At 42.2% G+C, this 17542-nt stretch overlaps 1 protein-coding gene across 1 annotated transcript; it reads left to right on the forward strand.

The window, feature by feature from the left end:
* Positions 1 to 2279: 2279 nt before the first annotated feature.
* LOC142257647 (olfactory receptor 6N1-like) lies at positions 2280 to 8567 on the forward strand. Its single transcript, XM_075329782.1, has 2 exons — positions 2280 to 3171; positions 8524 to 8567. The coding sequence occupies exons 1-2, from the start codon at positions 2280 to 2282 to the stop codon at positions 8565 to 8567; spliced, it is 936 nt and encodes a 311-aa protein (XP_075185897.1).
* The last annotated feature ends 8975 nt before the right edge of the window (positions 8568 to 17542 follow it).

Below are 17542 nucleotides of genomic sequence, written 5' to 3' on the forward strand. Positions count from 1 at the left end.
TTATATGGAATGTTGGCGTGTCACAATGCAGCCAGGGAAAGAGACAGACACAGACAGGGAAAGAGGCAGACATAGACAGGGTAAGAGACAGACACACAGAGACAGACAAAGAGACAGACTGACAGGGAAAGAGACAGACAGGGAAAGAGAGTGAAAAGAGAGACAGGTTAAGAGACAGACACAGACAGGTAAAGAGACAGACACAGACAAAGAGACAGACACAGGGAAACAGACAGGCAGGGAAAGAAAGGGAAAGAGACAGAGAGGGAAAGAGAGAGACAGGTTAAGAGACAGACACAGACAAAGAGACAGACACAGGGAAACAGACAGACAGGGAAAGAGAGGGAAAGAGACAGACAGGTAAAGAGACAGACAAAGAGTCAGACACAAGGAAAGAGACAGAAGGAAAGAGACAGACAGGGAAAGAGAGGGACAGAGACAGACAGGGAAATAAACAGACAGCGAAAGTGACAGAGATAGATAGACAGACAATGAAAGAGATAGATAGACAGACAGGGAAAGAGATTGAGACAGACGGAGAAAGAGACAGAGACAGTCAGAGACATACAGGGAAAGAGACAGACAAAGAGATAGAGAGAGAGACAGAGAGATATATACAGAGGGGGAGACAGACAGAGAATGGGAGAGAAACAGAGAGACAGTTACTATCCCGGGCAACGGATATTGTGTGCAGAATAATTTTTTGTTAATACATTCTATTTTGTTAACAACAGTTATTAACCCGAGCGAAGCCGGGTAGCACATCTAGTATATGTATATATTTATATATTAAATCAATATATTGATAATGATGATATATTTTCTTGAAAAAGATGGCGAAAAGGACATTGGAGGTGCTCTCTGTCTATGTAAGTGTGTACTTTCCATAAATGTTATAACTATGCCAATATTTTAATAGCATGTAGGGACACTGTATTGTAATTTAAAGTCCTACACATTAATTCTTTCTCTGTTAGTATCAAGGTTGGGAATTTAGGGAAAACCACAAATGGAGCTTTTCAGGGTCACAGAGACGGATTTCAAATAGATCTGCGCAGATATAAATGTATCAGACAATGAAATGTGTTCACTGCTTGAGCAGAAGTTAACTTCTGACCTGTGTATTAAAGAATCTTGTGATTATAGAATACCTTATTCGACTTCGACCTTGGAGCACGAACAAGGAGTCAACATCCCACATCCTACATGATATGAACCAACTGATTATGAATTCTCTCAGTATGTTATGAATACCTCTTTGTTCATTGTTCCTTTTGGCTTCATTATCTTTAACACATTATGGTAAACGCATCTTAGAATCAAATTATGAAGCTTCTATGCGAATGTCATATAGACACACACATAATTATGCAATAACATCTATACTTTAATTATTTACATACACAGATCATCTTATTACATCTGGACAAGCGCCTATAGCCCAAGCCTACCCTCACAGTAGCACAAACCTATTTTAAACTACACATTTTGTGTCATGATCCAGGACTGGTATTCTCCTCTTCAGAGTTTCCCAGACCTGACCTGGTCCTGTCAGGGTTTAATTCCCATCAGCCTCTTTCTGGTTTTAGGAGACACTATATCTGGTCTCTGCACTAACATTCCAGTGAGTGTTATAGTTTTGCTCTGCAGCCCCTGACTGGCTCTGGTGTGATTTCCTGTTTGATCTGACTCCTTGTTACCATGCCCTGACCTGTACCCTCCCTCGTTCATCCATCTGTCCCAGTCCCTGACTTCCCGATTCTGTCTGTTGTTTGTGTTTCCCTCTGCATTCCTGATACCACGGCTTCTGACTCGGTTCTGTTTTCTGACTTGATTTTGATCCTTCCTTTGCAGTGACTTGACTTTCCTGGCTAGACCCCGACTGTTTGACTACTCTATTTCCCCCTGGTGGTTTGCCTGTTTACTGCCTGCTGAAGTTACACTGCTGTACTTCATGTGTACCATGTGTGAACAAAGCCTTAATGTTATTTAATTAATAATTATTACTGAATGTTTTACTCAGTGAGACTCTTAATGTTGTTCTAGATTTCAGTAGGAAACCAATTCAGCAGATCCAAAAAAACTTGGTAAATGCATGAGATTTTTTTAGGCTTATTAATTTTGTTGATTTGCTATGAAAAATTCCTTTAAATTTCCTGATAGTATGGAAAAGATCATATATGGAAGTAATTGATGACAGATTGCAACGTAACAGAGGTAGATGCTCTTGTGATACTGACAACCTGTGGACATTTTTGTTATCTTGATTCGATTTCAAAATGCAAGGTGTCAACAAAACTTTATCAATGGAATTTGTTCTTCTGGGATTTTCCAATTTTCCTAAATTTCAGACCTTTCTCTTTTGTATAGTTCTTCTGGCATATATTATATGTATTCTAGGAAACATCACTATTTTTCTTTTAGTAAGGACCGATTCCTCTCTTCATGTTCCAATGTATTTTTTCATCAGCACATTTACAGTTTTGGAAATAATGTTTGTTTCTGTAACAGTTCCCAAATTGTTGGCTATCCTCATTCAGGCTAAGAAGACCATCTCATTTTTTGGCTGTTTTATGCAGCTGTATGTCTACAGTGCTTTGGGAGAGACAGAGTGCTTCCTTCTTTCGTTGATGGTTTTTGATCGACATCTAGCCATTAGCAACCCATTACGTTATTCCACTATAATGCATAGCCGATTCTGTTATGAGCTGGTGGTTTTGCCTTGGATATTTGGTTTTATTATATCATTATTTCCTATAGTTGAAACTTTACTTTTGGACTTCTGCGGACCAAACAAGATCAACCATTTTTTCTGTGACCTGGCACCACTGCAAAATTTAGCATGTTCTGACCCATATATTAGTAAGATGACTACAATTGTGGCTGCTTTTATCTCAATAGCTATGCCTTTTTTTGTTATAGTGGGGTTTTATATCAATATCATACATACCGTGTTGAAGATTGACAGCAAAGAGGGTAAATCAAAAGCTTTCTCAACGTGCTCGTCCCATCTCATCGTAGCATCTTTATTTTATGGTTCAGCAATTATAGTGTATGTGAAACCTAATGGCAGTCACTACGACAAGTATCTTGCCCTCACGTACACTGTGGTTACACCACTACTAAACCCATTTATTTATACTTTAAGGAATAGAGAGGTAAAAATAGCTTTTAGAAAAATAACTAGACAAATTTTAAACCAGTTTCGATAATTGATAAAACTTTGTATTATAAAGGTTCATTATAACTCAGCTCACTTCTTAGCTAGTGTTTTCAAAAATAATTAATTTTCTTACTTGTAAAATCCTTTGTTAATCAAGCTGAGTGATTTTACCTATTGACCTTGTGTCTCTCAGTTCCTGACAAATGGATTCCTTTTTCCTATATGTCAATCGTATCATTTAATCACGGTAACTGGGGTCCTCAAATATATATATATATATATATATATATATATATATATATATATATATATATATAGCTGTCAGCTTGATCTTGAGCAATGGCCACTTGATGTATGGATGCTTTGTAGGAGGATCGGTAGTGTGCAAGAGGGTCTTCTCCCCATTTTTCTTGATTGTATCAAGCCATCTAGTTGCTGGTCTTTCTCTTTGCCTTTTCCTTCTGACCATGATGTTCTCTTCCAGTGAATACTCTTTTCATATGTGTCCAAAGGAGACATGGCATTACTTGGTGAGCCTTGCTTTGAGTGGAATGTCTGGGTTGATTTTTTCCAAAATTGAGTTGTTAATTCTTGTTGCCATCCATACTCTTTAACACATCCTGTTCCGGCGCCACATTTCAAAGCCATTGATTCTTCTTTTCTCTTGAGAAGAGATGAAGAGATGAGCGATCCTCTCAAAGTTCCGTTTGTCAAGCCCAACCGAACAAAGGGTATGTTCGTAAAGACCTTTATCAAAGCAAACTTTGAACCATTCCAAAACTCATTGAATTCAATGAGAGGCCAAAAGTAAGATAGAGAAAACAGCTTTAGGGAGTCAAAAAGCTTCCAAAAATCTGTTTTACAGTGCAGCACCACAGTTTTGGCATAGCCATTAGCTTCCTAGACTATTGACATAAGAATATTGAGGTGAATGAGAGACAGGACCAATCAGGTGATACCACAAGGTAAACAAAAAAACAAAAAAACACAAAGTACAGATTGGATGCATACAATATATCAACAGGAGTTATATCCAATTCCCTCACGGTCCTCCCGGTTCAGATATATACATCCAAATGATTAAAGTAACATTGTGCAAAAAAAAACCGTGATCCTCCCAAAGGAGGACTTTGAGTTTGTTACCTTAGGGGTACTGTGTGGCGCGTTAGTGAGTCGCCCCCCCCCCCCCGTATATAGTAAGTTAACATATGGTTTCATTGGTGAATAGTGGGATAGACGGTGAGCATAAGTCCCACTACCACCAATGATTGCACTATTTTGCACTTTTTGAGCACCAGTTTTACAAAAACCATTGTTTTTCCTCCCTGATTATACCCCAGTGTTTTCTGTGATCTGTGGATAATCTTTGTATTTGCACGTAGCCACTTTAAAAAGAGTGTTAATCTAAGGGAAAGAGTGCAATTTTGGGAGGATCACGGTTTTTTTGCACAATGTCACTTTAATCATTTGGATGTATATATCTGAACCAGGAGGACCGTGAGGGAATTGGATATAACTCCTGTTGATATATTGTATGCATCCAATCTGTACTTTGTGTTTTTTTGTTTTTTTGTTTACCTTGTGGTATCACCTGATTGGTCCTATAATTTTAATAGAGAAATTAATAAAGGTTAAATTTTAAATACCAGTGCTATACACAACTTCTCATATTGGTATTACCCCCTCATACATGAATGAGAGACAGATTTAAGGCTGGTGCTCCCATACCCCTGCCAGTACAGATAAGACACAACTTGGAGTCCTAAATTGGTGTTTAATGATTTAAAAACCTTTCAGACAGATAGCAGAAAAGTGTATAAATATAAATTGCTCACCTTCCCCCATTTCCCATTGCATAGCAGGAAGTCTTGGTCCATGCAACACAAAGGATGTGGCCTGGCATTTCCATTTTAAAAAGTATGCACACAGTGACCGTACCTACTGCATCAGCGCATCCAGACAGGAATAGTGCCCTAGAAATTTCTGTACAACCAGTTTGAGCACGTGACACATACATTGACCATGTGATGTTACCCAAGCATAGTGTTGCCACCAGGTTTGCACCGTTATCACACACGGACTTCTCTGGCTCCAGGTTAAGTGGAGACAGCTATTGATCAAAATGGGCCTGGATAGTGGTCCACAACTCTGCAGCTGTGTGACTGTGTTCCACAATATATATTAATTTAAGCACTGCCTGATAACATTGACTTACATACAGGATGTGGTCTGGCATTTTCATTTTAAAAATAAAGAGATGCATGAGTGAGAGGCGTAGGGCGAGGGATCCCATACCCCTGGCACTACAAACAAAAGCCAACTTGGAGACCGTAATTCCCTACTTGGAGTTTCTACACTTACAAAATTTAAGGTCAGGTAAAAGGAAAAGTGGCACCAATTGGCACACACTACAAATAGGCCAACTAAGCAACAGGGCTGCATGGGATCGGCCCTAGAACAAGGCCTGAACTAGCATTTCTACCTTCATCAGTAACAGCAACATAAAAGAAAGGTGTAGGCCTCTTGCTCCCAGACCACTGAAACTGCAGTAAAAAGAGAAAGTTGAAAACCGACTTGAGATTTAAAAACTTTTTAGGCAGACAGCAGTACATTAGCATCAATTTCCCACATCCCCATAGGGCCTTAAAAGAGCTGGGAGGTACATTCCATGCAACACACAGGCTGTGGCCCGGCATTTGAATTTGAAAAAGGAAGACATGGTAAAGTGACTGATGTATGCCTCTTGCTCCCAGATGACTGGCAATACCCACAAGACACAACTATGACACCTATCTTGTAATCTTGACATTTAAAAACACATCAATTTCCCCGCCCCACATTGGGCTTTAAAAGAGCAAGGAGGTATGGTCTATCCAACACACAGGCTGTGGCCCAGCACTAGAATTTGAAAAAGGAAGACATGCTACAGTGACCTCTGTAGGCTTCCTGCTTAAAGAAGAGTGGCACTACAGACAAAAATATCTATAAGTATGAGGTGGACAAAAGGGTATCTTTTTCATGTAGACTGTAATGACTTAATCAGACTTGGAGACTTATTTCAGACCTATCAGACTTATTTGCACCCTAGTTTGGCAGTATACACAGATGAATGAATACTCCATTTGGAAAGGCCGTAGCTAAGCGATTAAGAGCTGATGCATCACATGCAGGTGTTTCTGCAAATACGATGAAGAAAAGGACCTCTCACTAGAAAAATCAATGCAATCTGGGACAAGTTAACCAATTTCTCAACCAAGATGAAATATTGTAGGTTGCAGGATGCAACATGGCTGGAAAGAGGGAAGTAGTCCAATTACCAAATGGAAAGTAACTGTTTTGGATCAAGTACCAGTCAATCCTTCTTTTTATCTTATAAAATATGATAAATTTGCTTATGTGTATGGACGAGCTTCACAAACATGAAAGGGTGTGGCGCTCAAAGTTCTACCAGATAGAGTTGCATCATTCCAAATCAGCGATGTTCATTTAGATGTTCATGCTGATGGCATTGGGGACACCTGCAGGGAACATTTTTATTAAGACAAACTGCCTTTTCGTGGCACTTTACAGTTGAAAATTTCTTTGCATATGAGGTGGAATGAAAGCGTAGGTTTTTCATGTAGACTGTAATGACATCATCAGACTTAAATTGACTCATTTTCACGCTAGTTTTGTAGCATTGTTTCCCTTGCATACACATATGAATGAAGACTCCATTTGGGAATTGCCAACATTACCTCCTCAGCTTCCTCTTCCTCCATATCTGCTGAGCTGCACAGCTGCGTCTTTTTGGGTTCACACCAAGTGAGAGCTACAACTTCATCATCAGGCTCTATGTTGTCCCACTCCTCCTTTTCCTGACCTGACATCACAGGACAGTACGCATGTGCCTCAGGTATCTAAGTCTCTTCGTCATCACCTCCACCAGTTGACGAGGGTTGGGATCCTGCTGGGATCCTACTTCATCAAGGTCAGGATCCAACTCACAAAGATTTTGGTCATCAATGCAGATGCTTTCCTCCTCCAGAGTCTGGGAATCTTTGGAGCGGACCTGTAATGCCAATGGGATAGAATGTGTGAACAACTCTTGAGACTTTATCAATTAAGGTGATAAGCTCTGAGGAATGAACTGTGTGTGACGTGGAGGTGCAGGAAAAGGAGAGGCTACTTGATTCAGCAGTTGTCATCCACCACCTGCTGTTTATCAGCCTCATTTCAAAGTTGAAGTGATGTGCAGCTGCCAAAGAAAACTTTTCTTATTTCTCTTGGGATAGCATGAAGCGGTGTTTGCTCATTAGACCTTTGGCTAACAGAACTTCCCACTCATACACTTACAACACCCCACCTATTCCCCCTTCCACGACACCCTAATTGTGATTTACCAATCATGGTTGATGTACCCTTCCCCTTTCAAACAGATGTTTCACAAACCTACGCCCGCTGCTTTCAGACACCTGACTCAGAAGAATAATTGTTTATTTTCTGCCTGAGTTGGCAATATTGTGAAGGTACTAAAAAAGGACCACTATCTACAAATGTGTTTCACAACATAATTTGAAGCAGACACGGAAAAGTGCCAAGAAGGCCTTTTTAGCTTGTTCAATAGCAAATTTTCAGCATGCACTAATAAGAATATCTATAAATGTGTTTCACTGTGTAATTTTGAGCAGGCAAATTTAATTGCCAAGAAACTTTTCATTACTTCCCTTGTAACTTTTTAACAACGCTAACTAGCAATACCTATAAATGCGCCTAATGATATCTGATCCCATGCATTTCCCATTCTTTGCAACAACTGTTCATTGTTGTGATCCTACACAGATTTAATATAATTCACTCTACATTATTTTTCTCTATTGAGGTTACTGTTACTTAGTATCTGTGTTGGATCAGCACAATTTGTTTCTACACTGAATTTTTTATCTGGTGGTATTTTATGCTGTGGTTTGTCTAGACTAAATTACCTATGCACTATTATATGCTATGTTGTAATTGCACTTAACATGGTGGCATCTGTTGGTTGTGCTTTTGTACTGTGTTTGCCCCTTCGTGGCTGTAGTCATCTTAGCCACCTTCACTTTCTTTGCTGTATCACCTTCATAATACCATTTGAATAAATAGTTTTGCATTTTTATCATACTTTTTGTCCTTGTCTTTTTTTTCTGGTGTTTCCCTTTGACATTACCATTATGATAATCTTTATTGGGGTATTCCTCTTTTTTCCAGGTTAATACCGATAAATGTGTTTGTGTTATTTGCAACAGGCAATTAAAATTGGCAAAAAACACTTTTTAGATACTTCACTAACAACTTTTTAGGCCACGCATGGTTAACTACCAATACCTATTAATGTGTTTGCGTAATTTTCAGCAGGCAATTAAAATTGGCAAGAAACACTTTTTAAATTATTCTTATTAATTATTATTAAATTATTAATTAATTAATTATTAAATACTTCGCTAGCAACTGTTTAGGCCACACACAACTTTCCAGACACTGCACGTCCATATTCTAAACTATCACTCTCCTATCTGTTTCAACTACCTACCATTAAATCCTTCATCATGAGCTTGTCATAGGAAGCTGGAGAGGTAAGATAAGGAGCATCCTGGTCCTCTCCAACTTCTATGTGCAGCTATCGCTATTGATTGTGGCTCGTAGAAGATTGTAAAGGTATACCGTCATCATGACTTGATCTAATCAGGTCCCGATGATCACTTCAGGCAGAACTAGCATTCTGCATTGTAAGGGGTACTTTTCACATAACGAGATCACTAGCGAGATCGCTGCTGAGTCACAGGTTTTGTGACATAAAGGGGTCTCACCAGCAATCTCGTTATGTGTGACACTAAGCAGCAACTTGGCCCCTGCTGTGAAATTGCTGATCATTACACACTGTTTTGGTTTATTTTCTTCAAAGGCGATGTCCTGCTGGGCAGGACCCATCACTATGTTTGACACTTTGTGACAGGGTCCCAGTGACAGCAGAGATCATTATACAGGTTGCTACTGTGACCTTTATCGTTACTGAGTCATTGGTAAGGTGTTGTGAATGTCAGTTATGCTTTTGCTGCTGTGAGGCTCCCTCTTGTGGCCAGCAATGGTTTGGACAGAGACCAGGTGAGCTGGAGCAATGGGCGTTTCCATTGCAAACTCTCTGCCTATTTAAACCTTGGTCTGCTAGCAGTCTGAGTTGGTTGTCATTTGTTCTTTGTTTACCAGCTTTCTCATCTTGCTCCAGACCATATCTACCCCAGATAAGAGCTTGGTTCTTTCTTATGTTGTTTTGTTCTTTTTGCTCTTATCTGGGTTCGTCATTTACTGTGGTTATTGTCAGTTTATTTGCATGCAGGAATCTTCCCTCTCAGTTGCTTAGCTGGGATGCTCCCTGCAGCTATGTTTGGAGTATTGCTCCTATAAGTCTATGTGTTTTTTGCTTCTTGAATTTGTAATGGTTCCTGCTTTCTGTTCATTGGTATGGCAAGAGCGCCTAGTATAGGACGGAGTTCAGATCTAGCGATCTGAGGGCTTGTTGCACTATCAGGAATTTGGATTTTTGTAGGGTTTTTCTCTGGCCACCATCAGCCCCTTTTCTATCCTGTCCTATTTAGTCAATAGGGCCTCACCTTTGCTAATCCTATCATCTATCTGTGTATTGTGTTTTCCTATATCATCGCAGTCTTTGGATGTGGGGGGCTTGCTATACCTTTGCGGTCTATTTCTGAGACAGAGAGTTATTCATCTTTCCTTCCTTAAGAATAGCTAGTTCTCCGTCTGGGTTCGCGGTGCATAGGATGTTAGTTCACCCCTCAGCTACTTCTAGTGTTGATGGTTAGCAAGGGGATGGCGGCCATATTAGTTGCCAATGCTCTTGTCACCTTTTTTGCCAATGATTTATGGTGATCTTCCATGGTTCCGGATCATAACAGTAAGGTCTGACTGTGTGACCTCCCAGCGACTTACCAGGTCGTATCGTTTTCGGGATCTCTGGTAAGTCACAAAATGTGACGGGGGCTTAAACCTAGTGATTGCAGCACTCAGAGGGTCACAATCCCCTCCTGACTTCCATCCATAATTGGCAGTTGGAAACAGGTTAAATTGTACCAGAGAAAAAAAAACTGCCAAAAAATTACCTTTTTACGGTAATTGTTTTTTTTAAAAAAAATTACTTCAATTTTCCACCTTATTTGAAAAATTTCATATACCTAAAAAACTATTTTGCTAGCTAGTATTGTTATGGGGTTAATGGTTATTAAATTGGACTAATAAACGTTGCAAACCTTTTATATTATTATTTTTTTAATTTTAATTATCCCTCCTTTACCAATAATGCAGCATAATCCTACATAGCAGTGTTCTTACATACATACATACATAGTTTCACACCATGGCAGAAAAATACAACGTCGGCGTAAAGTAATGTGGTAAGGTTGCTAAATTTGTCCAAAAAATAGGTATTAAAAAATGAATATTTGAATTTTTAAAACAAAAAAAGAAAATAAAGAAATATGGGATTTAATAAAGGACTTTTACAACAAGTAGGTGTCGTAAAATTATGTATATATTTTTTAGCACCCTCACGCTTTGGATATGTTTCTTTTTGTCTTTAAAGAAAAGCAAATTCTGCGTTGTCTGTTTCAAAAGCAATGAAGGACACTTTCTCTGGCACACAACACACAAGGCTTGGTTTCAGGATTTTTTTATTAGCAAAATTACAACATAGGGGTATTATAATGTCCTCCTTTATTGTAGTGTTAAAAGATGAACAAGTCATGGCTCTCAGAGGACTTTTCTTCCCCTGGCTCAGCCAGGGGAGGTGAAAGGCATGCGTATTTTTGAGAGTGCTTCATGCAAAGCATCTTTTTCATCTTGAAAATGGGGGTCAACTGATGCCAGTCAAGTGGGGTGTGTGTGGCCCAATTAGTGCAGACAAGAAATCTGTGGAGAGAAAAGCGCATATAGGGTCTTACCCCAGTATATAAGGGGTGGGAGGAGGGTGAAACTACTCACCAGATGTCGTTGTGAGAGTCACAACAACTGTATTCGCATGTAGAAACTGATCCAAGGCTGCAGCCACCCAATTGGCAGATAACAGAGAGCAAAAGAGAAGGGTGTTTGATACTGCGCCAAAGGATCACAGGAACAGATGTTTAGATTAATGCATCTTTATTTCATCTAGGTCTAGGCGTTTCCGGAGCCACTGCCCCCTTCCTCAGGACCGTCAGGAAAGACAAAACATCAAATCTCAAATCCCAGATTTGATGTTTTGTCTTTCCTGACGGTCCTGAGGAAGGGGGCAGTGGCTCCGGAAACGCGTAGACCTAGATGAAATAAAGATGCATTAATCTAAACATCTGTTCCTGTGATCCTTTGGCGCAGTATCAAACACCCTTCTCTTTTGCTCTCTGTTATATGGCCCAATTAGTGGAAACGAGGGAGACTGTGGTTGGAGTCCCCTTGCTGTGTTTTACATGCTTTTAGAAGGGCATGACATGGCTTAGAGCTTGACTTTCAGCATCTGCAAACTGTTGGCTACCAAAATGCTTCCTTTCCAACCTTTTTAACCGAGGATTTTCGAGACCTTATGCCCATCGCAGTGCCCCAAGAGCCGATGCCCAGGCGCCACTCCTTCTCCAACAAAGGCGTGCACACGCTACACCAGCATGTCGCACCAAACATCACCGCTTCTTTGAGAAACTGTGTGACAGGGTGCATTTCACCACAGATACTTGGCCCAGTATGCATGGACAGGGGCGTTACATGTCGCTGACTGGGCAATGGGTTACTATGGGGAGAGATGGAGAAGGGTCTGCTGTACAAGTCTTGCTGTCCCCACGAGTTGTATCAATCCTTCCTCTGTATGTAAAAGTTAATACATTCCTTCTGCATCCTCAACCTCATGTGGGTCCTTCACCTCGGCCCAAACCCTGTGTGGTCAGGGCATCCTTCCTTGTAACTGCGCACAAGGAAAACCACCCACCTCCTCCTTACTATGCTGGCAGCAGAGCTCAATGCCATCATGCGGTCAAATGTTTACTTTGAAATGTATGGGAAATGTGAGTCACACCGCTGAGAAGTTGTGGACGGTTAGCTCTGGAGACCAAGTTTCATCAATGGTTGTCTCCACTCAACCAGCAGCCAGGGAAGGCCGAGTGTGACAATGATGCAAACATAGGTGCGGCCCTTCGCCGTGACAATGTGACACACGTGCCTTGTGTGGCTCACGTGTTGAATCTAATTCTCCAGCAATTTTTAAAACATCATCCCGGCCTACATAGCCTTGTGCAGCGGGCATGCTCGCTCTGTGCTCACTTCCATCGTTTGCACACAGCAGCTCAACAACTTTCGTCGAAGTCTTTAGGTCTGGTGGTTAAACGCCTGAAATGCGATGTGCCGACACGCAGGAATTTGAATCTGCACATGTTGCAGCACCGCTGAACCCTGCTGACATATAGCCTGGCCTAACTTGATCCAGAGGTGGTGCAGATCACGCTGCTGGAGTGGTGTCAGATCAAGGACCTATGCACCCTTCTACACAGTTTACAAATGTCGATGAAGATGTTTAGCACTGTCAATGTCATTCTCAGCGTGACAATTCTGGTCATCTACATGTTGGAGCATACTGTAAGCATTACTCGGAGTCAGGTGTTGGGACAAGAGGAAGGGGGGGAAGTACAGGAGGAGTCATAATCGGAAGGGATAACAAGATCTACGAGGTCCAGATGGTCAGCGGCACCTAGGCGGCAGTCATGGTGGGGGAGAGGGATTAAAAAGGGCGCATAGTATCAGCAAAAAGTGTTGAGGAAGGTGCAGGAGCCCATGAAGAAATGGAGGACGAACTGGCGATGGGCATGGAAGACTCAGCAGATGAGTGAGAGCTTTCTCACATTTCAGTTGTGCGAGGTTGGGGGGAGAGGGCAGAGGAAGGAGGCACAATTCTCACCTCTCTGCCACCAACACACCAAGGACTTGGTCCTCCTGGATGCACAAGACACATAAGCGCCTTCTTGCTGAACTACCTACAACATGACCCTCTGATTGTACGAATTCGAAGTAATGCTAACTACTGGTTGCCACACTGTTAGATCCCCGGTACAAGACAAAATTTGGCGAAATAATTCCTGCCATAGAAAGGGCCGCACGTATACAGGAGTATCTGCAGAAGGTGGTACGCAATCTTAGATCTGCTTTTCCACTAAACACCAGTGCTGCACAGAGTGAATCTCAACGCTTTGTCATGGATAGGAGGAAATGGTCTTTTACTTGTCCACATCTGAGGGACCGAGGGCTGACTGCTGTGCTGAGATGACGTTGAGTACGGTGTCCCTGCAGAGTTGCACTTTTGGTCATATACAAAATGAGTTGAAAAAGGACAGATGCTGGTGGAAAGGGGAACAGGTGTGTTGGAAAGGGGAAAAAAGTTTTTGTCCGTGGGTTTTGTGGTTAAGCAAAAGTAACATTTGCTGAAGAAACACCATCTGTTACGGTGGGACTGGCAGATTTGGATAAGGTGGTATATATTATGTTACCGCTATATAACGAAAATTAATAAGAAAAGAAAGAGAAAGGTATATATCCCCATCAGCAGTCAATGTCCACCGTGCTCCCAGATGGAAAAGGAGAGGTTGGCAACTGGAAGGTTAGGTGGAGGATACAGAGCTGTGTGGCTATGAAACTAATAGTAGCCTGAACCGAGTTAGACGCCACTCGGATCTGGAGACTGGGAGCCCTGTAAGCGTCACAGGATCCACACGCCCACCCAGCCCAGGAACTCCCTGTTAACATTACGGGGGCCATTGAGTACGCTGACCGTGTGCATTGGGGCAACACCTGTGGACAGCAGGCGCATCAGCAGCAGCAGGCCTGTTAATGCCACTCGGCTGCACAAGCAGGACTTGTAGGACAGGAGCTGGTCTTAACCGTTCTGCGTTACCAACTGTGGTGGCGGCCTGCATCGACGCCTACCTCTGGCCTAAAGCCGCAATGGGTTCAACACATGGAGGTGTGCTCTTTCGGAGCATAATAGAAGACTGCGCACCTCCTGGTTGGCTCCAGCCCGTTTTATAACCTGGGTCCGCCCCAAACCAGGGTGGACCACAATGCACCTCCTGGAGACAAAAGCAGAGTGACACGTCATGAGTGGCATAACTAGCGTCCTATTTGAAACCGCAACTTCAATAATGACCCCATGGCTGCCACGACACAAACACCTCACCAGTCATCGTCTGACCATCAATAATGAGGTGACAAGTCATAGAGGCATGCCTCTGCAAGCCATTTGGGAGTGGCCTGGCCACATCGTCAGGACACCTGATGCCCTGTGGTCTATATGGGCCCCCCACATCAGGGGCAGGGCCAAAGAGTTCATTACCGGACCTAGTCTCTGATGCAGTAAGTGCCTGAGCATGCTCAGTAGCATGAAATACAGTCTCTGAAAAAAGACTATCAGCTTTAGCATTTTGTCTAGGCACAAACCAGGACTTAGACCCGGCACGGAATGCAAGTATTTGTGCAAAGAGGCTTTTCGCACTAAGTGTGGGAGCATGCGCTGTATCCCGAAATGAAGACTTAGCCTCAGGAATGGCACAGTCAGGCTGAGCATACTCACTAGGTGAAACACTGTAGTTAGGCTGCGGCTGGGGTAAATCGGCACACGCATGCGCACTAGCTGCCTCTCCACACTTATACATGGAGGAGAAATTGCACTTTGGGTGTGGACTTGGAGATGCTGTCTATGAACAGAAGGAAAAGCTAAAGGTGTGTGTTACAGCAAGGAGCCACCGCGGAAACACTTCGTTCAATTGTGAGGGGAGTCATTTTGGAGTTTGGTGAGGAGTACCATAACGCCAGTGAGCAGCATCCTGTGCCACAGACCAACATTCTTACGGTGCTGTCTATACTGCTTACCGTGAGAGGAGCGTAAAGTCTGTATTTCTGGGAACTGGACATCACAGTACCTGGGTACGGTAGGCTGTGCCTAGACAATAATGCGGGCATGCAACACTTTGTTTTATTAGCAAAACACATATCTGTTCTGGGTAGGCCGACTATTTATAGACAATAAGACTTGCTGCCTCTGCACTGTCAAATTGTCACGTACAGTTTAAATCATAGAGGGACAGCAACACATGTTTGCATTGACTGTTGATTTTCAAGATTTCCATGACTGTGTTGCAGAGCTGTGTGGTTTGCATTCACACTGTTATCATCTGCCTTATCTGTGAGGCTTCAGCTAACAAGGGTATTCAGGAGGGGTAATGTGTTTTGTCTATGTTTATGTAGATAACTGGGAAGCTCTTGTGATGCGCCACTGGTAAGTCGTGTTCGCTCACACACACACACACACACACACACACACACACACACGCACAAACACACAATTACTGCTACACAGAGGGATTAGCAGGTAGTAGGCAACAGAATAGATTGTTCAATTATTTAAATTGTATGCATGGTTCTTATTGTTTGTTTTGGTAAAGTTAAACAATCATTTATCAACCCAACTGCCTAGAGTCCTTTTCCTGTTGCCTGGTTTTGCTGCATACTGGGGAGCCCACCCTGTACACGACTTAAAATGAAGCATAAGTCGCAATGTGAATTTCACTGTGCTACAATGCGGTCTAGCGTGCCTGTGCAACCACCGCCTGCCCCATCAAGTGCATCTGCGTGCTCTTCATCCTCTGTGACTGTGGGGACAGCAGTCTCACATGGTTTTTCACATTGAACTTCCACCCCTTTACACGCAACAGGGAGTGTGATTGGCAGGTCATCACTTGTTTTGGAAGTGGAAACAGATGGTATTGTTGAGCTGTCAGACATCGAGAGAACCATCATTGGATGCAGGCTACATTATATCCACACCTGCACCTTCGTCACAGATTGGCTGGACTACCTGCATTTAATAATTGCATTCCAGAAATGGAAAGGAGTGTAGAATGCACATGTGTTGTACCTTGCTTGGCAGCAAAGGAACACTAACTTAGTATTCCAGACAATTTTAGGATGGCAGAAAAAGAGTCAGCTCTTTGGGCAAATTAAATAGCGTGGCAAAAGTGGACAGATGGGTACAGTGGCCGTGTTCTGTGGGTACCAGGACAGTAAAGGAAGCCTCACTTTCTATCCCTCCGAATGATAAAATGCAGCAAGGAATTCCCTGAGTTTGCTATAAAATTAGTGTAGCAAAATGTGCATGAGGGTGTCATTCAGAGGTGCTGCAAATAGATTTGCACCAGTGGGACACTAATGGAAGTCCAACAGCCACTTTTTGTATGCCACTAAATGGCAGCATTTTTTGCTATTATTATAGCTTATTAAAAACAGAGCAGGAGGGTGTCATGCAGAGGTGCTGGAAATAGCTTTGCACCAGTGGGACACTAATGATGAAGTCCAACAGCCACTTTTAGGATGCCACTAAGTTTCCTCAGTGTTTGGTAGTATAATGGCTTAGTAACAATGAGTTTGAGTGTGCAAAGGGCAGGAGGGTACAGTGGCAGGGTTGTGGTCTGGGTAGAGGAAAGGAAGCCTCCCTTTCTATCCCTCCTAATGGGGAAATGCAGCGAGGAAATCCCTGACCTTAGCTACACAGACGCTGTCATCTTGTGTAGCTGTTAAAATCTGTTTTCACGGCCCTGACTGTCACCTATGGCTCTGACCCTGACGGTATTAGCCCTTACAAGGGCTGAAACAAACTTCTATCTCTATTCTCTATAGCGCTGTGTATAGAGCGTACACAGCAGTATCGGAGACAGGAGCTACGCCAGAGGTGACTGACACCCAGGCACAGAAGGAAAATGTCATATAGGAAAAAATGGGTTTAATGCCGCGCTAAAAGGATCACTGATATCAGTAAGATGAAAATCTCTTTTTTATTTTAGTCAATCCAACGTGTTTCAGAGACAAGGACCGTCTCCTTCTTCAGGGAAAAAAGAAATCATGATTGGAAGGAAGACAAGGAAAAAAAAAAATGGCGATCGCCATTATCCAAACAGCAGTGATCTGAATGCGCTGTTCCCGCACACTATACACTGAAATTTCATAATAGTGTGAGTCACAGAGTGACTTACACTATTACAGCGGAAAGCCAGCTAGGAATTAGCTGTTTTTTTGCTGCTAGAACCGTTCTCGAACGTATCTAGAACTATCGAGCTTTTGCAAAAAGCTCGAGTTCTAGTTCGATCTAGAACAGCCCCCAAAATCACTCGAGCCTAGAACTGGAGAACCTCGAACCGCGAACCGCGCTCAACTCTACTTCTGATTATTACAGATACTTTAAAATTCTGTAACATGAGAAAAAGTAAATACTCCTGTAATTTATTAGCAATTGCTGCATAAAAATAAAAAAAATAATGCACATGGACAGCGCAAGAGTGGCAAGTGAGA

This window comes from Anomaloglossus baeobatrachus, chromosome 12 (assembly GCF_048569485.1).
Source record: "Anomaloglossus baeobatrachus isolate aAnoBae1 chromosome 12, aAnoBae1.hap1, whole genome shotgun sequence".
NCBI classification, from domain to species: domain Eukaryota; kingdom Metazoa; phylum Chordata; class Amphibia; order Anura; family Aromobatidae; genus Anomaloglossus; species Anomaloglossus baeobatrachus.

Excerpts from the sequence above, each read along its gene's own strand:
- LOC142257647 (XM_075329782.1), top strand. The coding sequence starts at position 2,280 with ATGCAAGGTGTCAACAAAACTTTATCAATGGAATTTGTTCTTCTGGGA. Across the intron at positions 3,172-8,523 it reads TAGAGAGGTAAAAATAGCTT|TAATTTTCAGCAGGCAATTA; the intron begins TTAGAAAAATAA and ends AATGTGTTTGCG.